The sequence below is a fragment of the Archocentrus centrarchus genome, chromosome 1 (assembly GCF_007364275.1).
Source record: "Archocentrus centrarchus isolate MPI-CPG fArcCen1 chromosome 1, fArcCen1, whole genome shotgun sequence".
Lineage (NCBI taxonomy): Eukaryota > Metazoa > Chordata > Actinopteri > Cichliformes > Cichlidae > Archocentrus > Archocentrus centrarchus.
This window is the reverse complement of record NC_044346.1, coordinates 25584192-25600190: the sequence shown is the minus strand read 5'-3', so window position 1 is coordinate 25600190 and position 15999 is coordinate 25584192. Positions and strand designations below refer to the sequence as shown.

Here is a 15999-nt window from a genome sequence, read left to right as displayed (position 1 = left end):
TTATTACAGAGATTAGAGCATACTATAGGTATTAAAGGTACTGCACTGCAGTGGTTTGAATCATATTTATCTCATAGACTCTAATTTGTTCATGTAAATGGGGAGTCTTCTTCACACACTAAGGTTAATTATGGAGTTCCACAGGGTTCTGTGCTAGGACCAATTTTATTTACATTATACATGCTTCCCTTAGGCAGTATTATTAGAAAGCACTGCATCAATTTTCATTGTTATGCAGATGATACTCAGCTTTACCTATCAATGAAGCCAGATGACACACATCAATTAGTCAAACTGCAGGAATGTCTTAAAGACATAAAGGTCTGGATGACCTTTAATTTCCTGCTTCTAAATTCAGATAAAACTGAAATTCTTGTTCTCTGCCCCACAAATCTTAGAAACATGGTGTCTAACCAGATACTTACTCTGGATGGCATTACTTTGGCCTCCAGTAACACTGTGAGAAATCTTGGAGTCATTTTTGACCAGGATTTGTCCTTCAATGCACATATTAAACAAATATGTAGGACTGCTTTTTTGCATTTGTGCAATATTTCTAAAATTAGAAACATCCTTTCTCAGAGTAATGCTGAAAAGCTAATTCATGCATTTATTACTTCTAGGGTGGACTATTGTAATTCATTATTATCAGGCTGTCCTAAAAGCTCCCTGAAAAGCCTTCAGCTGATCCAAAATGCTGCAGCTAGAGTAATGACAGGGACTAGAAAGAGAGAGCATATTTCTCCCATATTGGCTTCTCTTCATTGGCTCCCTGTTAAATCTAGAATAGAATTTAAAATTCTTCTCCTCACATACAAGGTCTTGAATAATCAGGCACCATCTTATCTCAAAGACATCATAGTACCATATCACCCCAATAGAGCACTTCGCTCTCAGACTGCTGGCTTACTTGTGGTTCCTAGGATACTTAAGAGTAGAATGGGAGGCAGAGCCTTCGGCTTTCAGGCGCCTCTTCTGTGGAACCAGCTTCTAGCTTGGATTCGGGAGACAGACACCCTCTCTATTTTTAAGATTAGGCTTAAAACTTTCCTTTATGATAAAGCTTATAGTTAGGGCTGGATCAGGTGACCCTGAACCATCCCTTAGTTATGCTGCTATAGGCCTAGTCTGCTGGGGGGTTCACATAATGCACTGTTTCTTCTCATTCACCTTATTTACTTTGTTTATACTCCACTCTGCATTTAATCATTAATTGATATTAATCTCTGGATCTCTTCCACAGCATGTCTTTCTCTCCCCTCAGCCCAACCGGTCGCGGCAGATGACTGCCCCTCCCTGAGCCTGGTTCTGCTGGAGGTTTCTTCCTGTTAAAAGGGAGTTTTTCCTTTCCACTGTCGCCAAGTGCTTGCTCATAGGGGGTCGTTTTGACTGTTGGGTTTTCTCTGTATTATTGTAGGGTCTTTACCCACAATACAAAGCGCCTTGAGGCGACAGTTTGTTGTGATTTGGCGCTATATAAATAAAATTGAATTGAATTGAATTGAATTGAATTGACTGTGTTTGTCTTACACATTACCCCTCAGTATTAATTCAAGTTATCTACAAATTTAAGCAAGACCCCTGTTTGTGTAAACTCTAGTGTCAGGCTCCATTTTATGTTGAGGCTTATGAGTCAGGTTGGGTCGAACAAGGGTGTAATGTGTATGATTCAAAGTTCAACAAGGAAACCACACTTATTGTAATAAAAGGGTCCTTATGGTTGTCATTTATTTATGTTTAAATACCCAAGTAACTGTTCAGTACTTCTCAGTGAGTGCTGCAGGACTCAAGCAACAACAGGGGCTGTTCCCACTTTGAGCTATTTATGAGAAACTGAAACTCTTTCATAACTGCTCAAAAATGCAGATGAATTTGCTTGAGGCAAAATGTTTCTCAAAACATGTCCAGTGATCATACCTATATATATATATATATATATATATATATATATATAGCCAGCCAGTGGCGTTGGAGATCTCTCCTCCATGAATCGCGACCTTATTGTGGTGGAGGGGTTTGTGTGTCCCAGTGATCCCAGGAGCTATGTTGCCCAGGGGCTTGTGCCCCTGGTAGAGTCTCCCATGGCAAACTGGTCCTGGGTGAGGGTGCAGACAAAGACCACTATGTCTGCAACAACGAGGGAACAGTTTACCCTGTCCGGGATAGGGTTACCGGGGCCCCAACCTGGAGCCAGGCCTAGGGAGGGAGCTCAAGGGAGAGCGTCTGGTGGCCGGTCATTAGTCCGTGGTGCCCAGCCGGGCGCAGCCTGAAGAGGTTACATGGGCCCACCCTCCTGTAGACCCACCACCCGCAGGAGGCGTTGTAGGGCTCGGGTGCAGTGTGTGTTGGGCGGTGGCCAAGGGCGGAGGCCCTGGCAGACCGATCCCTGGCTATCAAGACTGGCTATTGGGACATGGAATGTCACCTCTCTGGTGGGGAAGGAGCCTGAGCTAGTACGTGAGGTTGAGAGATACCAGCTAGATATAGTTGGGTTCAGCTCAATGCATGGCCTGGGCTCTGGAACCAGTCTCCTGGAGAGGGGCTGGACTCTGTTCCAGTCTGGAGTTGCCCTCGGTGAGAGGCGGCGAGCTGGGGTGGGTATTATTGTATCCCCCCGGCTTGCTGCCTGTACGTCCAAGTTTTCACTGGTGGATGAGAGGGTTGTTTCCCTGCGCCTTCGGGCCGGGGAACGGGTCCTGACTGTTGTTTGCGCTTATGCGCCGAATGACGGTTCAGATTACCCAACCTTTTTGGAGTTGCTGGGCGGGGTGCTTAAGAGTGCTCCATCCGGTGACTCCATAGTCTTGCTGGGAGACTTCAGCACTACAGGTAGTGGGGGAAGATGCTGGACAGACCTGGCGCACCTAAATGTATTGTGAGGGTGCACTGGGAACGCCTGGCAGAAGCCCACCTCCGGCAGAACTTCGACAGCATTCCGAGGGAGGCTGAGGACATTGAGTCCAAATGGACCATGTTCCGCACCTCCATTGTTGAGACTGCTGCTCAGAGCTGTGGCTGCAAGGTGGTTGGTGTCTGTCGTGGTGGTAACCCCGAACCAGATGGTGGTCAGCGGAGGTGAAGGGAGCCATCAAGCTGAAGAAGGAGTCCTATCGGGCTTGGTTAGCCTGCGGGACTCCGGAGGTAGCTGACAGGTATCGGCAGGCCAAGCGGAACGCAGCTCGGGCAGTGGCCGAAGCAAAAACTCGGGTGTGGGAGGACTTTGGTGAGGCTATGAAAAAAGACTTTCGGATGGCATCGAAGTGATTCTGGCAAACCGTCAGGCAACTCAGGAGGGGAAAATGGTGCTCCACTCACACAGTTTATAGTGCAGGTGGGGTGCTGCTGACCTCAACTGAGGCTATAGTCAGATGGTGGAAGGAATACTTTGAGGACCTCCTGAATCCCACTGACACGCCTTCTGTAGAGGAAGCAGAGTCTGGGGACGAGGGAGATAACTTGCCCATCACTGGGGGTGAGGTCACTGAGGCAGTTAAACAACTACTTGGTGGCAGGGCCCCTGGGGTGGACGAGATTCACCCTGAGTTCATGAAGGCTCTGGATGTTGTAGGGCTGTCTTGGTTGACAAGCCTCTGCAACATCACATGGAGATCTGGGTCAGTGCCATTGGATTGGCAGACCGGGGTAGTGGTTCCCATCTTTAAGAAGGGAGACCGGAGAGTGTGATCCAACTTTCGGGGGATCACACTCCTCAGCCTCCCCGGTAAGGTCTATGCCAGGGTGCTGGAAAGGAGGGTCCACCCATTAGTCAAACCTTGGATCCAGGAGAAACAATGCGGTTTTCATCCTGGTCGTGGAACGCTGGACTAGCTCTTTATCCTCTCAAGGATATTTGAGTGAGCGGGGGAGTTTGTCCAATAGGTCTACATGTGCTTTGTGGACTTGAAAAAGGCATTTGACCGTGTCCTTTGGGGTATCCTGTGGGAGGTCCTGCGGGAGTATTTGGTGCCTGGCTCGTTGTTGTGGGCCATTTAGTCTTTGTACAACCACAGTGAAAGCTTGGTCCGTATAGCCGGTAATAAGTCGGATTCATTTCCTGTGGGTGTTGGACTCCGGGCTGCCCTTTGTCACTGATTCTGTTCATAATTTTTATGGACAGAATTTCTAGGCGTAGCCAGGTGGTGGAAGGCTTCTTCCTTGGTGGCCTCAGAGTCTCATCTCTGCTCTTTGCAGACGATGCGGTCCTGCTGGCTTCATCAGGGGGTGGCCTCCAGCTCGGAGTGGAACGGTTCGCAGCCGCGTGTGAAGTGGCTGGCATGAAAATCAGCACCTCTAAGTCTGAGGCCATGGTCCTCAGCCAGAGAAGGGTGGAGTGCCCTCTCCGGCTCAGGGACGAGTTCCTGCCCCAAGTGGAGGAGTTCAAGTATCTTGGGGTCTTGTTCACGAGTGACAGGAGAAGGGAGCGGGAGATCGACAGAAGAATCGGGACTGCTTCTGCAGTGATACAGACGCTAAACTAGTCTGTCGTGGTGAGGAGGGAGCTTAGTGTAAAAGCGAAGCTGTCGATTTACCGGTTGATCTACGATCCTATGGTCTCGAGCGTTGGGTAGTGACCAAAAGAATAAGATTGCAAATACAAGCGGCAGAAATTAGTTTCCTTAGAAGGGTGGCTGGCCTCTCCCTTAGAGATAAGGTGAAGAGTGCAGCCATCTGGGAGGGGCTCAGAGTAGAGCAGCTGCTCCTCCACATTGAAAGGAGTCAGTTGAGGCGGCTCGGGCATCTGACTAGGATGGCCACCTCTTGGGTGAGGTGTTCCAGGCATGTCCCACCGGGAGGAGGCCCCCGTGGTAGACCCAGGACACGCTGGGGAGATTATATCTCTTGGCTGGCCTGGGAACACCTTGGGGTCCCTCCGGATGAGCTGGAGGAGGTGGCTGGGGAAAGGGAAGCCTGGGCTTCTCTGCTTAGGCTCCTGCAACCGCGACCCAGCCCCAGATAAGCGGAAGAGAATGGATAGAATGGATGGGCTTTGGAGATCTTGTCATAACTGATGGAATTGTGAACACAGTAAAGTACCATCTGTAAAGCATCTGACTGGCAGGAGCTTCATTTTTCAGAATGACAATGATCTCAAACACATTGACAATGCAGTAAAAGTGCACACACACACACGCACACACACACACACACACACACACACACACACACACACACACACACACACACACGCACGCACGCACGCACGCACGCGCAATAGAACACTATCAGCCTAGACCTCAACATTACTGAAGCAGTGTGGGATCATTTTGACAGGAGACGGAACCAAGGGCAGCCAAGAAGAGCTTTGAATGTCCTTCAAGAAGCCTGGAGAATTCTCAAAGACTACTTAAAAAATTAAAAGAATGCTGCCTTAAAAGAGTTCAGGCTGTGTTGAAGAATAAATGTGTTCATAGCAAATAGTGACTTTCAAAGTTGTTAGAATTATACAAACACTGTTTTTGCCTCATATACTGTATTTCCATGTATTTTTGTATATGATTCAATAAATAACTGCACCTATTTCCAATTTCCTAGCAAAATATCAAGAAATGAGTGGTGACTCAAGACTTTTGCACTGTACTGTAACTTATCTAATAAAGAATTAAACTGTTTGGGATGGAAGCAGTTTATATTTAGTTGCGGGGCTACATGAGAGGTACAAAATGACTACAAAGTTGAAATGTGGTCCAGTGCTTAATGGGCTGGTGGAGCTTTGGAGGGTTTAACAGCTAACAGGGATTAGATATAGAAGAATTACTGGTGCAACTTGAACCAGCATCTTTGAGGCTCTGATTCAGCAGAAGATCAGAAGATCATGTAATCCTGTTGAAAGTCTTAAACAAGAAACATTAAAAAAAAAAACCTCATGTTTCTTTTTCTTTTTTTTTTTTGGTGCAATTTAATTGGGTAAAAATTGTATATGCAGGAGGCTCCATGGTTTTGCCTCACTGCAGTCAAATCTACCTGATGAATCACTTTTGGAGCACATACTGAAATTGAGTCAAATGCTATACTTTCCTGAGAGCAGGAACTGTCAGGCCTAATTTGATGCCAGAGACCAGATGCTAAGCAATTTGAGTGGTTTTGAAGGCTTTCTGTAAACTGTGCTAAAACCACAGATAAAATTAAGCATTATGTGTAATCTGGTCTAGACAGCAATTAAGTACCGGATAAAACTCAACATGCCGTGTTACTGAGCTGTAATGTTGCTGGCATGCTGGTCTGATAGTCTGACGTGTTTTTTCCCTGGAGTATGAGACTCAGTGATTTAAAGTGTATCATTCTGTGTTCATGTATTGCGAATGTGTAAAAATATAGCCTGAAGCCAGATTACAGACAGGCCAAAATATGAACCTGCTGCAGGGTGGCAGACTCCCAAAATTTATAACTGGCCCAAAAGCCTCAGGCTTTCTAGGTGTCATTTAATTTAGTTCACTTTCAGTGTTTTGGAGGGATATACACAATTTAAACACAAATGACATCATATGGATGAATGTGTAATTCAATATTATTTTTATATTCTTGGTCATCATTCCTGTTGCTAATAATTTTGTCATTGCTAACCTGAGGAGATACTTTATATTACAGAAGAAATAACAATAATACTTGTGAGTTTGTTGTTGAATTTCTTTTCCATTTATAGATACACATAAATATCAGATGATGCAATTTTTTACAGATTACACAAAAGAAATAAAAGGAAGGTTAAAACAAATTTTAACTCAGTTAAAATCAGCAAGATTTGCCTGTGACTGTATATACATACAGTACCAGTCAAAAGTTGGATGGGTGAGTGTGTCCAAACGTTTGACTGGTACTGTATTTTAAACAAGATATCAAAACGATCGCCAACTTAGCCAATCTGATTCCCTCAGACAAATCATTCCAGAGCCTTGGGGCCCAACTGTTGTAATCCCCTATTTTTCAGTGGGGCATACATTACAGAGATTTCAGAGATGTAGCCAGGAGCAAGGCCACAAAGGGTCTTTAAAGAAATCAATAAGATCTCAAAATCTGAAACATACTAGGAGCCTGTGTAAATAAGCTAAAACTGGAGTGATGTGATCACACCTCTTAGTTCTGGATAAAAGCCTGACAGCTTTTGTAGGTCACAAGGTTGTAATCCAGGGTCAATAAATATATGTCAAAGGGTATGTGTGTCTTTAAGCGAAATTTTTGAAATATTTCTGAAATGATTTAAAAAAAAAAATGACAGCAACATAGCATAGCATTTTTTGCATTTGGCCTGATATTGTTATTTATGACCATATCTGCCCCAGCACTGGTGCTGTCAGTCCTATTTCAACAGGTAGTTATGCAGTATCATTAAAGTTAGTAATGTAATGTTGGTTCCAATCACCAAGCTATGTATAACGTGCTTCAGTTCAGTCCTGGCAGGTTGGCCGCTCCTTTCATTGCGCTTTTTCTGCACTTGACCGAACAATAAACAGGTTTTGATTGAAGGGGTGAGCTGAGTGAATTTCTGCGGTTCCTTCCTCTAAACCCCTCTGGGTACCTCATCACTATTTGTCTCTTCTGTGAGGCTTTCAAATGATTCCAATATCTTTATTAGTCTAGTGCTACTTTGAACAATCACGGTATTTTCAATATCAACACGCCCAAATCTGCTGTAAAAGTTTTGTTGTTTATTACATGTTCAAATGGCACTTGAACAGTAACTATTAGTGTTTTAGCCAACAATTTCGGTACTTTACATAAGATGACTTTAGAGACAATGTAGCTTACATTTGTGTGTTTCTCTTTCATTTTTTGAATGTTAACTGATAAAGAGCTGATATCTTGCTTGATGAGTAAGAAGCGATATCACGAGACTGGCAGCTGCCAAATTAAGTTGGACTCACCAGTAGCCTGCAGCCTTCCTGTTGAGTCTGGCTCTATTGCCATGTTTGGATAGAGTACCTGGTGAACTTTAGTTAGGGAAAATTTAAATGTTGTTTTAATTAAATCTAAGCCACATATGTTTGCTCATTACCTGCAAAGTAAGTACAGAAAATAGGTATCAGTGACAGTTGAATCTTAATACATTACCACAGCAGACAACTTAGTGTTGAGTTTCTGTAGGCCTAGCTGTCACTTCAAGGTTGCATCATAAACTTTATTACCTTATTAGATTATAGTCAGTGTGCATAGTGCTCATGAAGATCTTCAAAGATGTTACCTGTGTCATGATTTAGATTAAAGGATAGAGAGAAAAACAAAAGCAAAGCAACACAAATACAGCAGCTAGTGAATAAATTGCAACTCACATTAATGTAAATAAACTGTAAACTTCTTTGTACATTCAAATTGTGAATAGCATTAAAACAGTTTCTGGAGTACTGCTAATGCATAAAGAATGTTTTCTTTCTTTTGCTTAGCTCAATCAGTGAAGGAGATTTGCAAGCTTGCAACGCTACTACCTGTTTGCAGCACTTAGCTGTGCACAGTATGAGTAGGAGCACACAGGAGACACAGATTTGCAGGTGTCATGTTGATGTAAATGAAATCAAGAGAAAAGATTGTTTTTTCCATTTGGCTTAAATGATGCCTGTGAGATAAGTCTTCCGACATTTAAACAACATCAGTTCTCTTTAAAATGAAGTTCAGAAAGCAACATATAAGTTTAATGAACAATGATGAAACAGTGCAATCTGTCTGTCTTTGACTTTTCTCATTTTGTGGCCTATTAACCCTAGAACACTAACATATGGTGATTTTCACTCGTGATTGTAGTCGCGTGATTTTCATCATGTTGCTACTGTCTGAATTGCATGAAGAATTCATATGGTCAAAAGCATTTTATCTTCAGTTGGTCATTTTTCCCCTCTCAGAAATGTACACTTAAAGAAAAGTAGCGACAATTAATTTGTGCACACAGGAGACAGTAAGACAAACACCCTCTGTTCACATTCTTCAATCTTAAATATGTGCTCAATGACCTGCTCACTGATGCTCAGGTTACCCCGTCTCTGTCACACACTGGACATTTCAATGTAGCACTCATATTAGCATTAATACTGTATACTTACAGCCAAATAAGTGTCAATTAAAATGAATGCTGATTATCACTGGAAATTCACTCTATTCTGTAGAATTGAAGCTTTTTAATGGCTAGTCCCACATCTGTGCAAAGGCATTATCTCTTTAACTAAATGAGGATATTTCTTAAAACTTGGCCTCAACTCTCTTTTTGACTCAAGGTGGAACTTGTTGAGAACAGTATTTGGGATGCATTATTTCCCACGATCCCACTGATGTTTGAAGTCACTTATTTACCATCTATGTGCCCTGTGAAAGTAAGTGACCAGCGGATGTCACTGACATGTCACTCTCTCATGATGGCAAAACAGCTCCAAATAAAATGACTCATGACTTTACAGTGATACACAATGAAGTCCTCAACTGAGAGAAAGTGGCTCTTAAGAGGATAAGAGCTTACATTAAAGCGTTTCCCCTGGGGCTGTATGAACAGAATTAAACAGTCATAATGACCCCATGAGAAAAAAAAATCTATATCAGAGTTGAATGCAGCAAAATGTGGTGACAGAAGATTGCTGAAACACATCAAAGAAAGTCAGACAATTCTCTGATTGTGGCGGCTTTTCCTGCTTTGTGAATAGCTCTTCACTCGCGATCTGTCTGTTCTTTTCACTGCTCGCTCTCACACACACACACACACACACACACACACACACACACACACACACACACACACACACACACACACACACACAATGCTTCCTTTCTAGTCTCAGTGTTGTTTATGTTTCAGCACCACGCCTTTCACAGTGATAAGGCTTCAGCCTTCCTGGTAATTCCACTTAAACATTCTGTAATGATTAACATTAAGTCTTCAGAAACTGAAGAAGGATATGCAGAATATATTGAAGAGGCTAAAGGACTGTGGGACTACAAGCACTGAAGACACGCTCAGGAGAAGCAGCAGTTCTCTGGAGGTCAGTTTGCTTAACAATAAGACTTAACAGACATGTGGCTAATAAATCAGGCTGCTAAGATCAACCTTCACTCCAGTCTGCAGAAAAATGCCTAGTGTGCATTTATTGACAGCTAATCTGGTTTAATGGTTTTCTGTGTTACAGCGAAATGTGAAAGAGCTGACATGGGGTTCACAGCACAGCACATGCTCTGGCTTCTGTCTGTCTTTACTTTTACAACACAAGGTATGCAAAACTACTTTGAACTTTTTCGTGCAGTAGGGTTTTGAAATGTTTAAATATCTATCACAACTGTGTTGCAAGCATGTATGATATTATCTGAGCTATAAAGCTAAAAACTAAGCAAGTGTAAAAGGGTGAAATATTTGAATAAAGGTGTGACTGTGTTTCCCCCTCCAACTTTAAAACACAAACAAAATAAAAACAACTTTTGCCTACTTTAAGTCTAAGTTTATCTGTATTTTTGTCTGCAGAGCTGGTGAGACTTAGGGTTAGCCCCCAGATTACTGCAGAGTGTGGCAAGCAAGTTACTCTGAACTGCAACACAACCTTGTTTCACCATGGACTATCCATCAAACTCATGCAGTGGTTTCAAGAGGAAACAATTTTATGTTTTGTGGACAGTAAAGGGAAAATTATCACACACCACAGAGGATCTCTGAGTGATTTCTACTGTGAGTATGAAGATGGACGACTGTCACTAATCTTTAAAAACATGCAGCCTCTGGAGAGTGGAAAAAACTACACATGTAAGCAGCGCTCCAACAAAGGAGCACTCAGTAAATCTACAAAAGTGGAGTTACAAGGTCAGAGTCCCACAATTTATTCCTATTAAAGCAAACTCTAATATTACATGGCAATATCTGTAAAACTCTCTTACAGTACCAGTCAAATGTCTGGACACACTCACTCATTCATATATCTATATCTATATCAGACCTACAAATGAAATGCATTTAAACACATCTGAAGCAAAATACTTTTATCTGCTCCCTTGTGATCCATCTCACAGTGAAACCCTACACTAATGTAGGGTTTTGAAGGCTAAATGAGAACAAAAATTATACTAATGTCTTGTACGTCAAGTGCATTTTAAAACTTTTCTCATGGTTTTCTCCTCAGAGTGTTGTGGGATTGTTGAGGATAAATTAACAACCAACGGACCTGCGTGCACCTTCAAGCGTGTCTACCCAGACGGAGATGTGCACTGGTTTCACGGCTCCCGCAACCTCTCAGATGGGTCTCTGACGCAGCACACTCATAAAAGTGTGGACAAACAAGGCTGGCTGACTATTCATAGTTACCTGGAGTGGAACAATTCACACGGGCCCTACAACTGCTCGTTGAAGAGCACCATGTCTGATAGATACATTGCAAGTACTTTGGTTCAGAATCCTAAATTCCAGAAGAGTAGAAACCAGCACTCAAACAGCCACAGAGTTACAGCACAGGAAAGTATGAGGACAGCTTTTTGTGTTTTAATCTTTCTTGCAATCGTATTCAAATAATGTAATTTCCACATCATGAAGTGTGACGTAACATAGAGGGTGAATCAATGATTAACACTAATTAGGAACAACCAGGTACTGAGATTTATGCATCTTTTTTTCAAAGCCAGGACATTGGCACTCATTTTAAGTGAGTCATCTTGCACAATCCAGAGGGTTATCCTTCTTTGTGTTCTTGGCTGATGTGAACAAGAAAATTACACACCACTGAGAGGTGATAAGAAGGCAGCCAGTAATCATAACAGTATAAAATGCATTTGTTGTTTCGCTCCAGTAGAAGATAAGAGAGCAATGCACACTGGTTTCACTGCACTTTTTGTTTTTTCAGAAAACAGGAAGACGTACACGCAGAGAAAAACCATTTTCATATAACTGCAAAGTGATTAAGAATTCTGTGCTGGTTCAGTTTAATATATACAACACTGTTGTCTATTTATAAGTTCTTTGTAAATGAAGGCCATAACAGGCTATTTGCTAAATTTATTTCAGAAACACATAACTATCATGCAGCAGGACCCTTTTTGACTATCAGTCAAGCAACAAATCTGCAATATGTGGATGGATGCTGCCCTCTGGAGATATGTGCTACAGTACTAACAAGAAGAAACTGCTAGGAGCAATATGCTAAGGGATGTTTTGCCATATTTTGCACCTACCTAGTAAATACTGTATATCGCAAGCAATTTAGGTAAGAATCATAAATTCCAGGTCAGAGCTGAGCTACATAAAGGAGATCTAACTGGCAGTGAAGATTGAGATTCACCCCCCCCAACCAGGGCAACAGCATTTTCTTCCAGCTCTTGGTTCAAGTGAAAGAAAACAATAATAGACTGCTGAGAGGTGATAAAGGAGCTGAATGTATTAACTTCCTTTGTTGTTTTGTTTTGATAGTCAGAGATAAGGAGCAAGAATTTTTTAGTTTCATAGCACTCAAAACAACAAATACATACAAGTAGAAACTGCTGAAAATACACTTTAATAAAAAGCAAAACACTGAAGAAGTCCATCTGTCTTCTGGTTCAGTTTAATCTTGAGCTACATGCCTTTGATGCAGATATTACTCATGCTCCTCATCTTTCAGCTTCCTTTTAAGTCTCTCACTACTCAAGTTCTTAACGCCAGAGGACAAACTCAGCTCTGGGGCAAAAACTCAGCCTTTTTAACAGCTCACTGCGCCCCTCTTCAGACAGGACATTTGAGAGGGTTTTCAAGTCAGAGTGACTCTCAGCTAATGGTGTCACTAAACTGGTGTCACACAGGAGAATGCTGAGCTTTTAGCAAGATAATGCTGAGGCTGAGATCCAGTGGGTAAACCAATTCAAGGTCACCTATGCCAGACCTCACAGATGCATCCAGTTACAGATCTGACACAGCGCTCACGTACGCACGCACGCACACACACACACACAGTTATGTTCATTTCAGTTGACTTCATTTAAACTGACTTGCACACTGTTCTAAGCACAACTGGAAGCAAAAATATTGTTTGCTTAACACGAACCTTTATTGTGACCCTAAAATGATTCTTCCTATAAAAATGTGATTTTAATGTTCATATCTGGGATGTGTTTTTTTTTTTTTTTATCCCCATAATTGGGGAACTGTACAAACAGATTTATGTTACAGTCAAATGCACCGGTCCTGATATGCTTTCTGAAAACTTGCCTGTTTGTGTTGTTTTAATTTGTTCTGGATGTTCTCCCACATGTTTAATTTTGAAAAATGTTGTTAATGATGCAAATTCACTGTTCTTACACACAAATTTCAGCAAAGTAATTCTCTTGCAGATTGAGTGATAATGATCTGAATTTAAATGGACTCTTTAATTCAGAATCCAAACATGTGATGCTCTACTGTTGGGTATTATACAGTAGAAATTTAAATAAAACTTTTAATCAAGAAAAGCATGAGAGAAAAGTGCACTTCTTTACAAGCAGGAGAGCTCAGTTAAGCATTTGAGCTGTAGTTTTATCAATGGAAAATTACCTCAATTATCTTTCTCATTTTCCTTTTTTTCATGTTTGGGGTTTTCAGAAATTTTAGCTGATGTCTGCAAAAAATCTTGATCATTATTAACTGCTGCATTTTTTTTAAATGACGGGAAACAAAAAAGATTTATAAAAATAAATTATTTCTATGCAAGGTCGTAAAATAATCATGTTACAATGTGATCTGCTCTTTGGACTGTACATGATTAATAAATAACTGGACTTAAGTTTGCATGCGTCCTGCAATTCTTCATCAAATTTTCTTTCTTCTGAGTTTCTTGGGACCCTTTTGCTGCAAACAATCTTAATAAAAATTAAGTTTTTAAACTTTAAACTTTAACTGTAGATTGTATATGGAGATGTTTAAATTGCCTCAAAAATGCTGTTTACCTGAAAACGCTGTTACAGCATTTAATATTATTCAACCGTGCAATATGACACCACAGTGGAGAACAGCTGAACAAGAACCTCTGCTGCTAAAACAAAATTAAAGCCAACACTGTGACTTGAGAGTACCTCCAAAAGCAAGTCTATCCCTCCCATTTCAAAATGCCCAACATTTGCAGCAAAAATGAGTATGTTCTAACTAATTTTTCCCTTTCATGATACGTTTTATACAAGTCAGCTGTCAAAAATTTATTAAGGCTTAAAGTCTCCATTATTATGAGGGCCTCGGCCAATTTGACAAGTGGATGCAGACACAATAACTAATAATACCTTACTATGTTTACTGTGTGGTAAACAACACTCCATTAGTGCAGTCATGCACACTTTCATTATGACACTCAATACCACTGCCTCTCTGAAAAAGAAAGAAAGAAATCAAAGGAGACCAGCTCACTGAATTCAAAGAAACATGCCACAACTTTGATCTTTGAGGGGGGAAAACCCTCCTGAAGACAGACAGACAAAGACAGCTCTGTTAAGCCTTCAAGCTTTTTGTAGTAATGATTTCATGGGCTTCTTCAGCAGTAAAATTTATTGGCGTATTGGAGATAAAATCTTCATCCTTCCCCTAACTGTAATGGATGTATTATCAATTACATATGTCTTACATTGTCAGTGTAGCCAGAGGATATGTGGTCCAACACTTCCCGTTTAATCCGCTGGTCACCGTCTTGTAATGCAGATAAATGTAACAAAAAACTAATAGTTTTTAGATAATGGACAATGGTTTTGAGATTGCAGAAATGAAATGAATCGCCACATGGACCATTTTACTGCATACAAATAAAGCTTGCTGTTCTGCTCTCTTACACTCCTAATTATATCCGTGTCATTAACTTGTGTCTTCTCTCTCTCGGAGCATAAGAACAGAGTGGGTGTTCTTCTTTTTGGATTATTTGCCCTAGCTCAACTTCTTTGAGTATTGTTGTATTTTGCCGGAGAACTCAGGATTAAAGTCCCCTTTAAGATAACGTCTGACTTTGGGTCCTCCATTTGGGTCCATGCTCAATTCCTGCCAGAATAGTACTAGAACAAAAATCATTTCAAATCTAAAATCACAAAACTCAAAACCCACACTAAACTGCAAACTCTGGGTCAAAGACCCATAGACTGTGACAAAAAGCTGCATATTTATGATCTTTGGTTTACTGGAGCGCTTATTGACACTACTGACACTCCTCTCACCCCAACCAGTTGAGGTAGACGGCAGTCCCCCCGATCCCGAGGTTTCTATTTTCAATAGGGTGTTTTTCTGCAGTGGCCAAGTGCTTGCTCACTGCCAATTATCAAGAAAAAAAACTCCTTTCTTCAGGAAACTGCTGGGTTGTTTTAAGTTATTAGTGTCAAGATTATTATAGATAACTAAAACTAAACTAAGAACAGAAACTAGATAAAAAAAAAAATTTTAGTTACCTAAAATAAATAAATAAATAAAGTTTTGAAAATAAAGAAGACGACTAACTAAAATGATTTTGGGAATTTGAAAAACTAACCAAATAAAAAAGAGGACATATCCTAAATTTTAGTATTTGGCACCTATGGCAAATTTCATGGACTTGTTTATTGAGACTTTGGATTCCTACAATACTGTGAGTCTGCTTTCAAACTGCTCTCAAAAAGTTCTGTGCTTTCATTGTAACATCTGTACTGCCATCCTTAAATCTTGCCTCTGCCATATGCCCTAAATACAGAAAATACTCACAAACACTAAGACTGAAACTAATAAAACCTAAACAAATACTAAACATTTTCAAACAATAAAAAACTAAACTGGAAACTCTGGAAACCAACCGCAAGAAAACTGAATTAAAACAAAAAGTCAAAATGAAACAAACAAACAAAAAGAATTACAAAATGCAAAACTATAACAACTCTGATTACTGTAATAACAAATGCCATTATTTCATTGTACTGTCCACTTGTAACCACAAGGTGGCGCAACTTACAAGCAAACAGCCGTCTTCTGGACCCAGAATGGTTCCAAACTATTTTCAAATTGATGCTTATCTAAAGGGTTCAGAAGGTCCAAGCTGGTCCACTGTCCATGTAAATCCAGACAAATATTGCACAGAAAACAGTTTTCTTCATTATGGATAATGTGAG

At 41.0% G+C, this 15999-nt stretch overlaps 1 protein-coding gene across 1 annotated transcript; it reads left to right on the top strand.

Annotated features, from left to right (window-relative positions):
- Window positions 1-9835: 9835 nt before the first annotated feature.
- Window positions 9836-12051, top strand: LOC115789793 (uncharacterized). The gene is made up of 4 exons (XM_030743311.1): window positions 9836-9953; window positions 10098-10178; window positions 10427-10759; window positions 11076-12051. The coding sequence occupies exons 2-4, from the start codon at window positions 10118-10120 to the stop codon at window positions 11459-11461; spliced, it is 780 nt and encodes a 259-aa protein (XP_030599171.1). The 5' UTR covers window positions 9836-9953; window positions 10098-10117; the 3' UTR covers window positions 11462-12051.
- Window positions 12052-15999: the final 3948 nt, after the last annotated feature.